A 13,013-nucleotide genomic window follows, 5' to 3' on the forward strand; every position below is an offset into this window, starting at 1 on the left:
TGTCCAGCTCTTTTATGCAAGAAGACTGAAAAACCATGGCTTGGTACAAACCTCAAAGCAACATTTTTGTTTGTTCACACTTTAAAGAGGTCTTTTTTTAAAAGAGTTTTTTTGTAGCAGATTTACAATATGCAATAGATTGTTTTCTGGACTGTATGCTTTTTGAGTTTGCAAAGAGATTGTATTGTGTGCATGTTAACACATGATATTACCATTGTGAAGAACAGGACTTCCAGAACACATAGCTGTGTTCATGCAGAACCTGTACGTAGATCAAGGCAGTCACTCAAACAAAACAAGGGGATATGAAAGGTAGAGGTCAAGACTGTATCCTATCACCAGACTCCAATCTGTAATACTGAGCAAATAATCCAAGAAGCAGCATTAACAACCTGCGATATGTAGATGACCCAAACTTGCTTGCTCAAAGTGAGAACTTGAAGCATTTGTTGATTAAAGACCAGAGCCTTCAGTATGGGTTACACACCAACATAAAGGCAACAAAAATCCTCACCACTGGACGAGTAAGCAACAGCATAACAATTGGAGAAAAGACTTTAATTGTTAAGGATTTCACACCCACCGGGATGGTGACAGTCAAAGAGATACATAATAACAAGTGTTGGCCAAAAAAAAAATGAACTCCCAAACATTGCTAAGAATGCAGTCACTCAATATTCAAACTAGCTTTATTCATAATAACCAAGAGCAGAAAAACACCAATGTCCATTAACCGATGAATAGATAAATAAGATGTAATACATCCATGCGGAATTAAGAATACTTGGGGGAAAAATACTTTTAATGTGGGAAACAGAAGGATTTCTCCCAAGTTGTTTCCCCCAAATACATGCCAAAAGTAGCTGCTTGCAAATGAGTAGACACTTGGAGGTCATCAGAAGTAGATCAGGGGTTATTCTCCCCGAGAGTTATCAGCCATCTATACAGAGCAGTCACCACTGTTTATCCCACAAGTAGGGCCCGCTCCCTTCAAAGGTTAGGCCAACATCATGAATCTAGGGTCTGCCCTTCTTGTCACATGTATACTCTTAGTCCCGCCCCTTCCTATCATGTGTACACCCCCAGCTCATCCCCTTCCTGTTACGCCTATGCCCATTGTACATCCCCTTCCTATGATGTGTATGCCTATTGCACTGCCTCTTCCTGTGACGTGGGGTTACCTGCAATCACGCCGCCCTAAGTATAGATATAACCCTGGGTTAGCAATTAACGGGGTCCTCCAACCTCCTGCCAGGTACTCGAGCATCCTGCCAGGTCTCTGCCCCACCTAGCATCGGACTTGGCTGTTAAGATCACGGCCATCCAGGAGATGAGCATGCTACAATGAAATGTGTCTGACTCCATTATTCCAATCTCTTCTATCTCTCATGCTCTCAATGACTTTAATATAGTCTTTATATATCTCAACCGTACAACTGTGCTCACTGAACCTGTGATTAGTGGTGGGGGGCTGGCTCCCCCGTTCAACCACACTTTTAAGTGCCACAACATGGATGAACCTTAAAAACATCAAGCTACTCATGAGGGAGCGGGGAGGGAGGGGGAAAAAAAAAAGAGGACCTGATGCAAAGGGCTTAAGTGGAGAGCAAATGCTTTGAAAATGATTAGGGCAAAGAATGTACAGATGTGCTTTATATAATTGATGTATGTATATGTATGGAGTGTGATAAGAGTTGTATGAACCTCTAATAAAATGTAAAAAAATTAATTAAAATAAATTTTTAAAATAAAGACAAAAAACAAAAAAAAATCAAGCTAAGTAAAATAGGCAATCACAAACAAGAACATCATGTATGTTTATATTTACCAGCATAAAGATCCCAGCTCTGTAAAGACAAAACGTAAATCGGTTTTTTTTTTTTTTTAGATCTGTTTTCTTAAGGCTGGGGAAGAGGATGAGAAATGTCTGCTAAGGAGGTTAGAATTTCTCTAAGGGAGAACAAAATTATTCTGAAAGTTAAACTGTTGTTGTGATTGAATTATTTGAGTATGCTGAGCTCTTTGAAAACACTCAAAAATGTAAAATCATAAACCTTAAATGGGTTAATTATATGGTATATGAATTGTATCTCAATAAAGCTGCTTAAAAAACAAAACAAAATACAACTCTGGACCACATCACCTTAAAAGTCCCTTTCCAAACTTAACAATTTCTGGGACGATGAAAAAAAGTCTCAGTGCATCCATAAACAGACTTCAGAATCAATCCAAAGTGACCCCCAGGGCACTGAGATTTAGAGAATGTCACATCTGAAATCTTTAGACTTCCAGGTATCAGTAAAGGTAGAAAGTGCTTCTTGAGTCAGTCTGAGCTTTACAGATCATTTGTGTGAAATCACGTATTGTTTTCTTTAAAGTAATTAATCATCAGCCAAGATAAAGCCAGGGTATGACTGTGGACGAGACCACCAATTACTTATATACAAGTTCAAGTTGGAGCTGAAGAAAAGTAAGTCCACAACTTTGGGTCTATCCCACCTGAATTTAGAGACCATCTCAAGAACAGATTTGATACAATGAACACTAGTGACAAAAGACCATATGAGCTGTGGGATGATGACATCATCAAGAACACCATACATGAACAAAGTAAAGGATCATTAAAAGAAACAGGTAAGAAATAGAAGACCAAAATGGATGTCAGATTAAACTCTGACACTTGCTGTTAAGTGCAGAGTAGTTAGAGCAAATGGAAACAATTATGGAGGAGGGTAAGGGAGTTGAACAATTCAAAAGGCAGCTTGAGTAAGCAAAGCATTATAATGAAATGTGTAAAGACCTAGAATTAGAAACCAGAAGAAATCTGCATATCTGACATTGAAAGAACTGAAAGAAAACTCCAAGCCCTGAGTTGTAACATTATAACATTTAGTTGTCATATGAATAACACAGGAAGAAGATAGAAGGAATACAGTTAATGTACAAAAAAATTTTGTAAACCAAAAAATAATGTACAAAAAACATGGTAAACATTCAACCACTTCAAAAGATAACATATGATCAAGACTGATGGTACTGAAGGTCAAAGTCTAGGATACACTGAAGGCATTAGCCCAAAACAAGGCTCCAGGAATTGAAGGAAAACCAACTGAAATGTTTCAACAGAGTGACGCAGCACTAGAAGAACTCACTCATCTATGCCAAGAAATTTGGAAAACAGCTACCTGGCCAACCAACTGAAAAATATCTGTATTTGTGCCCATTCCAAAGAAAGGGGCCCCCAAAGAATGTAGAAATTAGCAAATAACATCATGAATGTAACATCACTCACTCACCACCATCTAGTTGTTCCTACTCACTGTGGCCCTCTAGGACAGAGTAGAACTGCCCCTGTGAGTTTCCGAGACTGCAGCTCTTCATGGGAGCAGAAAAGTGACCGCTCTCTTTCTCGGTGTGGCTGGTGGTTTCAAATTGCCAACATTGTGATTAATAGTCCAACGGGTATCAACGGGACTATCAGGGTTCTGTTAATATGATGTGTAAGAAGACAATTCAACAACAATTGAATTCAACAGAGAAGTTCCAGAAATGCATGCTAGATTCAAAAGAGGACATGGAATGAGGAATAGCAGATGGATCTTGGCTAACAGCAAAGAATACTAGAAAGACATTTATTTGTATTTCTCTGACTACGCAAAGACATCCAATTATGTGCACATAAAACTATGGCTACATTGCAAAGAATGGGAATCTCTCAACTGCACTCAGGTGGAACCCTTACATAAACCAAGATCGTGTTTAAAGGCATACTTAAAAGCCAGGAAAAGTGTCATCAGAATTGTCCTTACACCATGTTTACTCAATCTGCGTGCTAAGCAAACGAGTGGAGAAACTAGACTATAGGAAGAACACCGCATCAGCATTGGAGAAAGGTTCATTAACCACTGTGATATGCTAATGACACAACCTTGCTCACTGAAAATAGAGGTCTTAAAGCAATCACTGATGGAGATCAAAGATTACAGTCTTCAGCATGGACTATAACTCAATGTGAATGAAAATACAAAAATCCTGACAATTTGACAAATAGACATCATGATAAAGAGATAAAAAATTGAAGTTGTCAAGGATTTAAGTTTCTTTGGATCCACAAGCAACGTTCATGGAAGCAGCAATCAAGAAATAAATGATACATCAAATTGTGCAAATCTCCTACACAAGTTCTCTTTCAAAACGTTAAAGAGGAAAAACGTCACTTTGGGGGCTAAGGAATGCCTGAGCCAAGCCTTGATACTTTAGATTGCTTCATGTGCAGGTGAAAAATGGACAATGGATAAAGAAGACTACAGAAAAATTGATGCGTTTGAATTATGGTGTTGGCCAAGAACATTGAAAGTACTATGGATGGCCAGAGAAAAAGCAACTCTACTGGATGAAATACAGTCAGAATGCTCCTTAGAAGTGAGAGTGGCAAAACTTCATCTCACATACTGTGAACATACTCTCAGGAGAGGCCAGCACCCGAAAGCGGTCATCATGCGTTATAAAATCGAGGGTCGGCGAAAAAAGGACGACTCTCGACGACATGGGTTGACACAGCGTCTGCAAAAATGGACTCAAACATGACAACAGCTGTAAGATGGTTCAGGACCAGGTTTTGAAGTATTTAAATTTTCCAGACTTTTCCTTTTGGCCGAATTTAATATTAATGATTTTCTAAAACATTATCCAAAGCGGATCAACAGCTCAATGGTATGATATTATAAAGTGAGAGATAGGAAAAATTCTTATGTACTTCTCAATGGGAAAATTTTTCAAAATATGGGGCCCATGAGGAGTTCTTTGGTTAAAAGGTTAAGAACCTGTCCTTTCTGCCTCCGCTGCCGCCATGGCACCTGTGAAAAAGCCTGTGGCGAAGGGGGGTAAAAAAGAAGCAGGTTCTGAAGTTCACGCTGGATTGCACCCACCCTGTAGAAGATGGAATCATGGACGCTGCCAATTTTGAGCAGTTTCTTCAGGAAAGAATCAAGGTGAATGGGAAAGCCGGTAATCTTGGGGGAGGAGTCGTAACCATTGAAAAAAGCAAGAGCAAGATTACGGTAACCTCTGAGGTGCCTTTCTCCAAAAGGTATTTGAAATATCTCACAAAAAAATATTTGAAGAAGAATATCTACGTGATTGGTTGCGGGTAGTGGCCAACAGCAAAGAAAGCTATGAATTACGCTATTTCCAGATTAACCAGGATGAGGAAGAGGAGGAAGATGAGGATTAAGTCTTCTTGGGAATATTTTGTATAAGCCCTTTAATAAAACTTGGGAACTAAAAAAAAAAGAACCCGATACAGCGTAAAGTGTACTAATCCGGAAATAGGAGAAACTGCTTCGAGCCCTCATCAATTATGATTCCCTTCAACTCATCATGCTTGTTTCCATTTTTATCTATAAAATGAACAAACTTAAAAGTACCCATCTGACTCTAAAATTCCTTGATTTTTCCATATTATATAATGACCCCTTAAAATGTCTGCTGAGATAATAGTTTTTCAAGTTTTACGTCCCTGTAAAGCAACTTTCTTTATTGACTCTTCTTAGTACATCACAAGGAAGCAATAAAATACACAGACTGCAGTATTTTGAACTTAGAAAGCAGAGTCAAAAAAATTAAATAAACTAAAAAGAAAGTAAAGTACGCTTGCCTACTGCTGACAGCAAAAGTCAACAGGAAACAGTCCAGTAGAAAATCTCCCCAAAGCATGGAATGTCTTGATTTAATAAGTTATCTTTTATTCTCCTACTGCATCCCAGCACATTTGCTTCCAAAGATGCCCCTGAAAGAAATGAACTGAGGGGAAGAAAAGAAAAACTCTCATAATTGGACCCCTCCTCTCAAACTTCCAGACCAGAAAAAAGTAGGGTGCCATTAGCACTAGCCATAAAAAAGTTAAGAAACCGATTGCTATCAGTTCTAATGAGGGAAACCCCACATATTTCAGAGTATAACTTCAACACAACACAGCATAAAATTCTCTTATTTAGAGCATACATTATTTGAACTTTATTTTTTAATCATAAAAACCTTACTACCAATTTTTTTATACTTGAATGAAAAGTTACTTCTATTTTTCTGAGTGAATTCATACTAACTTAAAACATAAAACTTGGAGGGGACATATTGGAAAGAAGTGCTATTTGTGGGGATCTACGGATAGCAGACTTAAAGAAAGTAAAAGCAGGCAAGATCCTTTCAAACACAATGCATTAAAAAAACAGTATTAAAATTCAGAAATTTCTAGCGAATGGATTTAAGCTCATACCACTTCCCAGGACAGACAGGGACCACCTCCCTCCTCAAGCAACTAAAGTTATCATGAATGCCAAGAGTAGGGAAGTTTTCATCTCCAATTCAATATTACTATTTGGGGGATGAGGGACAATCAAAAGCCTAAACTTGTGTTTCACTGTCTATGCATGATGCAGGATTCATTCCATTAACTGAATAAGAAGGAAAACACACTTTAAAATAATAGACTCCTTTAAACAAATAAAACCCATTAATTTTCAGAATTCCAACAATCTCTACATTTAATTATTATATAGATATATACTCTAATCAAATAGCTTAGTGCATTTAAAATGCACACATGAATTACACAGACATCTCTATGGATCCTCAAAAATAGAGTTTATAAAATTTCTCCCCGAAGGACAGACAACAAAGGCCCGTTTAAAAATAACTTCTAATTTCACTCATCTGGCAATGCTACCAGCCTAAATAAAGGGTACAGTAGATACAAAAATGAGTAAGACTCCATCTCTAAGCTCAAGAATTCACCTAAGATGAAAGGGAGCCAGAAACATGAGCAAAATCGAAATTCTTTGAGACCACAAAGATCAACCAATTTCCAGAGTTAGCGGCAATGAGAACCTGTCGAATATAAAAGTGGGAGGAACGACATCACCAGGCAAAGGAGTAAGCACAAACACAGGCCAGAACATAGAGAACACCATCCGATACTCAGAAACCAAGTGGCCACAGCAAGGCAGAAAGGAGGAAGCATGCAATGGAATGAAAGTCTGGTAAACTAAGCCAAGAATACAGACCAGACTTGAAGTTGTGAAGGACCATATATTTGGCTATGACAAAGTCTTTGATCCTGACAGATAAGGTCACAATGGGCTGACAGATATACCTTACAACAATGTTTAAAAAGAATAACAAAAACAATCTTTTTAAAAAAAACAAACTGATGGCAATGTGTAAGAGAGGTTTAAAAGAAAGGAGAAGAGGTGGAAAATGAAGACACTACTGTAATGCCAAAGAGGAATTGATGTCTTTGAATGATGGACTGCCTAGAAAACAAGCAAATCTGTCTTGGGGAAAAGTGCAACAGGAAAGCTCCTTCGAAAGGATGCGGAGACCTCCTCTCATGTACTTTGGACATGTGGTCAGGGGGATGCAGTCCCTGGAGAAGAGCATCCATCCTGCCAGGTAGAGGAGAGGGTCACCAGAAAAGACAACGACTCTCAGCACAATGGACTGGCGCAGTGGTGTTAACAACGGGCTCAGATATGGCAACGACTGAAGATGGTGCCGGCCTGGGCACCCTTTTGTTCTGTTGCACACAGGGTCAGGATGAGTCGGAACCTACTCCATGTTGTCGAACAGCCACAACTGCACTGAGTGCTAAAACAGCAATAACGTAGGTGAAATGTAATGGAGTCACCCACAGCAAGGGGAGCAAAACCGCCATCAATCCAGCACTCGGCATGTGCTACATGCTGAAGAGGATGCCAGCTCAGTATTGTCCCACTTCACAGATGAGAAACCTGCTTATTAGCTGAAGTCAGCACAGACAGCAGGTGACTAGCCTGGACACAAACCCAGGCTAGTCTGACTCCAATGTTCACTTCCATCATCCGAAATAAAAGGCACAAGATACAAAAATGAGTCACTGAGACATAACCTCCTACATCAACCTGCAGGCAAGAAGGGAGTGAGAAGTCTTCAGAAAATATAATCCACAGGGCTTAATGACCACCCCACTCACAATCTTCACTCACATACCAATTTTGCTTCCCGGACTTGCTTCTGAAACTGATTCCTTTCTTCATCAGAGATTTCTACTAAAATAAATACCTTAAGTCCACTTCATAAGTGTTAAGAATCTCGCGTTTTTAACTGGATGAAGAGAGTTAAAATAGCTTGCACCGGAATTATTTAAATCTAAAAATTTCCTCGTGGTCACAAGAAAAATGAAAAGATACAAATACAGAATGAAAAAAGCACTTTCCAGACAAATGTTTATCTAATCTGGTGAGAACAGATTTATACGCCTTAATTTGAAAATGAAAAACCAGGTGTACGGCAGGAATGTTCATAAATAGTATCCAAGTTAAATATGGGAAAGAAAAAAAGGTACGTCTTACACAAAATCTTTTGGGCTACAAACAAGTCAACCATCCAAACATATACAATTTTACCATTATAATAGTTCCTATTTTTTTCCTGAAGCCAACATGAAGTCAGTACACCAGAGGAAACACATAACTAAGGAGCTCTGGTGGGGTGTAGGTTAGGTGTTGGGCTGCCAACCGCCAGGCACTCAGGGAAAAAAAGGAGGCTGTCTGCTTCTATAGTCTCAGAAACTATAGGGTCACTGAATTGGAATCAACTCAATGGCAATGTTTAAGTTTTTATGTGTAGATGAGGGTTACTGATCCAATTCCAATTTGATAAATGTATTAAAAAGTGAAAAAATTTTAAGTGAAATATTATAGCCATTTAGCTTCAACATCTAAATTAACTTTCACCTTTTATAATAAAAATAAATATAATATATGATACAATATAATACATTGTTTCTATAGTATATAATTTGCATATTTATATGATTTATTATATAAAATATATAATTATATTATGTATAAATATAATAAAATTAAATATGGAACTACCAATTCAGATTATAGGATTATATTAACAGAACGTTAAATTTTAAAGCGGCACATCTTTCAATAAATGAATTTAGTTTCATTATGTTGGCGAGATGTCTTCATCTATTAAATTCAAAGTCATGCTAGGCACACAGGCAACTATGTTAAAAGATTAAGTATGGCAAACATTCAAAGACCAAGTCTAACAGACAGAGCTAGTCTGCAATCATCCAGTGTTGAGTGGCTCATTCCCACCAGATATTAACTATTAAACAGATGCCAGTTTAAGAATGTGCTTAAAATTATGGCAATAAATTGCTACAAATCAGTAAAAAGATTACTTTATGAGAATTTTCTATTTCAATGGCTCTCATTTTACAGATAAGCTTTTTAAGATCCTGATAACGGTGTAGAGGCCACATATGACCTCTTCTGGCTCTCAAGGCTGAGTGTCCAAAGGCAGAGATCAGAGACACCCCAACCTTCCATTATTAAGTCTGACACCACCCACCATCCTTCCCACAGCACTCTGCTTCTCGGGCTGGGTCTGATAATTCACTGCAACAGCAACACCAAAATCACGACGATCGTCCCGATTATGGGATGTATTAGGGAGGTTAACAGGTTGCAAGTTAGGTGAGAAATGCTCAGGATACAGTTGTTCATTCAGGACCATTTCTTCTTGCTATGCCCACTGGCAGGTCTCTTTCTGGCCCTCAGTCTTTTGGTCTAGTCTGCCCTGCTCAGGCAATGTTACACAAAGCTCTTTTATAGCCGCCAATGAATGCCCAGAGGGCATGCCATTCTCCCATAAGTCTCACCCTGAAGACACTGGGTCAAGCAAACTCAGCTCACATAATTTAGTGCCCAGGGCCACCCCACTCAATAAGATTTCTGTTCCCAAAGAACTCAGTTTTGCCTGCTCTTTGGGCTGGGCAGCCCACTGCTGTTTCATGCTTTGGCTCCTGGCTCTGCTGTTGCGTCTTCTCTGCCACTCCTCTGGTGTCAAAGCTGTCTTCTGGATCAAGAATTCGCAAGGATCCCAGAGGCCAAAAGACACACTCTACTCCCAGCTCTTCTCTCTTGCTGATTGTGAGAGCTCCCATTCATGCTTCTGAGCTGGCTCATTTTATACCCAGCAGGATGGCCATCACAATTAACGCTTTAACAAGCATTCACAGCTGAATCATATAATCGAAATCAGTAGCTTCTCCCCACCTTCTTACCCAAACCCATCAGGAAAGCAAAGGTCATTTGGTGGGCGTAACAAAAGGCTATGTCCATATTAAATAAGAATTTCTACTTTAGTGGCTATAATTTTACTGATAAAACTTTTAAGATCCCTTGTGTTTTCAAAATAGTATGTGTACATTATATGTTCCCCTACTGGAAGAGAAAAAAAAGTTTGTATTGTGTTAGTTCCAGTTATAATTTCCAGCTGAGTCAAACCTCTAACGGCCTTAAAACAGGAAATCCAAAAGGAAATTCCATCAGCAGTTCCTGGGGTTTGGTAATGCAAAGGTTCTTGGAAACTAAGAGAAGTTCTCAAATGATTGTATTTATTACAACCTTACCTCATATCTTCAAGCAAATCACATTCTGCTTGGTGCTTGGCTTGAAGCTTTGTCATCTGCTCAACTTGAATGTTTTTCAGTTCTTGAGTAACTTTCACCTAAAATATACCATATATTTATGAAGACCTGACTGCAACTTATAACAACATAAAAAACTGACTTGAGGAAAAAAACCGATCACTTGCCTCTCCCCTAAAGACCATAAATCCACTACTAGTCACCTAGTTTGGCTTACCGAAGACTTATGCAATGAAAACAAGTCACCAGACCACCCCAAACAGAGACTGAATGAATTGATGGAACACATAAGTGTATGAATTACAGATTAAAGAGGGATAAAATCAACTGCCAGTCATCCCATTTCATGCATAAGCTCAATGCCTCTCTAGACGTCAAGAGTCTACCTTCTATTTCTCCCAAAAAGATTCATTGATCGAGAGGTGAGCAGAGAGCAGACTGGGGAAGGAGCACAAACATATACCTAAATCTAAAGACCCGAAATTCACCCCACCATGGAATGTGCATCGACTAGATAAATTATTCCATAATGGCTGCGAGAAAGCACACGGTCCCAGATGCCCGCTGTCGCTGACAGCGGATCAAATCACAATCTCTTGCTCACAAAGGAGAACGCAAAAGTGACCTTCCAGAAGATGCCAGCTTTGAAGCCACCCCAAGAAGCCAGTTCCCGGGGCGGCTCTACTTCAAGCTGAAAACAGCAAATGCTCTCAAGACCCTCGACTGCCAGCCCAGGCGGGGACTTCAAGGGTTCCAGGTTAGGAGTCTGGAGTCCCGGCAGTCAGAGAAAGGCTGCCAGGAGTGGGTATGTGTCCGAAAGAAAGAACTGGCATATGGAAAAACCCGGGTTACGACCAAGGGGAAAAAAAGGCCAGGAAGCAGTTACGAGTTGGGCATCCAGAAAATGTTTTCCCGAGAGAGGTTAGAACACCGTCCTCCCCCATCCCACCCAGGGCGCCGGGTGGACACTCAGTAACCATCTGCAGGATTCTAAAGACAAGGACACAGCCTCGGTCCCTGGGGCCGCCGGCAGGGAGACAGTTCACGAGCCACCGCGGGGAAACTGCTGATAAACCCCGACCGCTCGTCGCTCCCACCCCGCCCCGACCATCCAAGCTCAACTCCCAATGTACCCCGCTCTCCATTACTTGGGGGTCAGCGCGACCACGTCGTCGCTAGCCCCCATCCTGGTTGGGAGGCGGGGCAGCGAGGGGAGTGGGTGGGAGAGCCGGTCAAGCTTTAATTTCTCGGTTTCTCCTGGGGTGGGGACAGAGGGGGGGGGGTTAGTATTCCAACTTGTTCCCGGCCGCCCCGTGGGAAAGGCAGGCCAAATCTTAAGGCTAGGCGTGAAACGAATCCCCAGCAAATTTGCAAATGGGCCGGGGCGACCAGCGGCTGGCAGGCTCAACCCCAGCGCAGACTAAACAATCACAACACCCACAGGCGCGGCGAAGCTGCAGGGTCTCCCTCGCCTCCCCTAGGCGCAGCCCCAGGAGTGCACTTTGCAGAGGGCAGCATTGCGATGCGCGCGCGTACACACAAATGCACACCCGAAAACTCCGGCGGAACGCCTGGGGTCCCCCAGCGCCCCTCGGTCAGGAAGACACCTCACACGCGCGCCCGGAGCCCGGAGCCCGCAGCCGGCGGCAACTCGCGGATAAGCCGGAGCGAGGGCGAACACGGCCCCGTGCAGAAGGGGGAGGGGGCGCCGTGGTTGCCACCGCCACGTTCCTCGTACGCATCGCCGTCCCCGGCTTCCCCCGCCGCCGCCAAGTCCCCAAGCCCCTTCCCCGCACCCACCGTCCCAGCTGCGCCCTCACCTTCCTCGGCGGCGGCTGCATGGTGGTGAAGGGACATCAATCCTCCCCCGACCGCAGCGTTTAGCAAGGACGAGGATAAGGCGGGCCGGAGGGGAGGGGGCGACCCAGCAGGCGCGTGCACGCGCGTGCGAGTGTGAGAAAGAAAGGAGAGCCTGAGGAGGAGGACTCGCCCCGCGGGAGCGGGGCCGAGGGAGGCAGGAGGACCACAGTCCCAGGGCGAGTCTGAAGACGACGAGGAGGAGGAGGAGCGCCGGGCGGGCAGGCCCCGGGCTCCGGCGGCCCTGGGGGGCGTGTGAGGGAAAGAGGCGGAGACCGAGGAGGGGCGGGGGCCCGGGCGCGGGGACCGAGGGTCTCCCTGCCCGCCGGGCGGCTCGGGAGGCGCAGCCGCGTTTCCCGGGCTCCGCACCCGCCGCCGGCCCTGCTGCTCCTCGCTGCTGCGGCTGTCCCCAGACTTGGGTGACCGGGCCCTCCCTGGGCCCAACGCCTCCGCCCGTCCCGGGGAGGAGGGAGGTGGCGCCGAGCTCTCGGCTTCGCCTTCGCCACTCAGGCCGCGGGAATTTCCGGCCCCGCCGCGCAGGGTAGCGCCCCTCTCGGGCCGCCGAGGGAAGCGCTCACTGGAGGGCTGGGCACGAGGGGCCCGGCCGGAGGGGCCGGGCCGGGTTGCGAGCGGCTCGGCCGAGACGCGGGCCGTGGTATCGCGGGGAGGG

The 13,013-nt window shown here is 43.1% G+C and overlaps 1 protein-coding gene and 1 pseudogene across 1 annotated transcript in view; one reads left to right on the forward strand and one right to left on the reverse strand.

Moving 5' to 3' along the window:
- FCHSD2 (FCH and double SH3 domains 2) overlaps positions 1-12,928 on the reverse strand; it is a 234,645-nt gene extending 221,717 nt beyond the window's left edge. Inside the window, exons 1-2 of the mRNA XM_075546243.1 lie at positions 12,307-12,928; positions 10,469-10,566 (exon numbers count right to left, since the gene is read on the reverse strand). Of these exons, the coding sequence (XP_075402358.1) occupies positions 10,469-10,566; positions 12,307-12,327 (119 nt within the window). The 5' untranslated portion in view covers positions 12,328-12,928. The remainder of the gene's footprint in view (positions 1-10,468; positions 10,567-12,306) is intronic.
- LOC142446929 (large ribosomal subunit protein eL22 pseudogene) lies at positions 4,850-5,295 on the forward strand (annotated as a pseudogene).
- Positions 12,929-13,013: the final 85 nt, after the last annotated feature.

Source organism: Tenrec ecaudatus, chromosome 4 (assembly GCF_050624435.1).
Source record: "Tenrec ecaudatus isolate mTenEca1 chromosome 4, mTenEca1.hap1, whole genome shotgun sequence".
Lineage (NCBI taxonomy): Eukaryota > Metazoa > Chordata > Mammalia > Afrosoricida > Tenrecidae > Tenrec > Tenrec ecaudatus.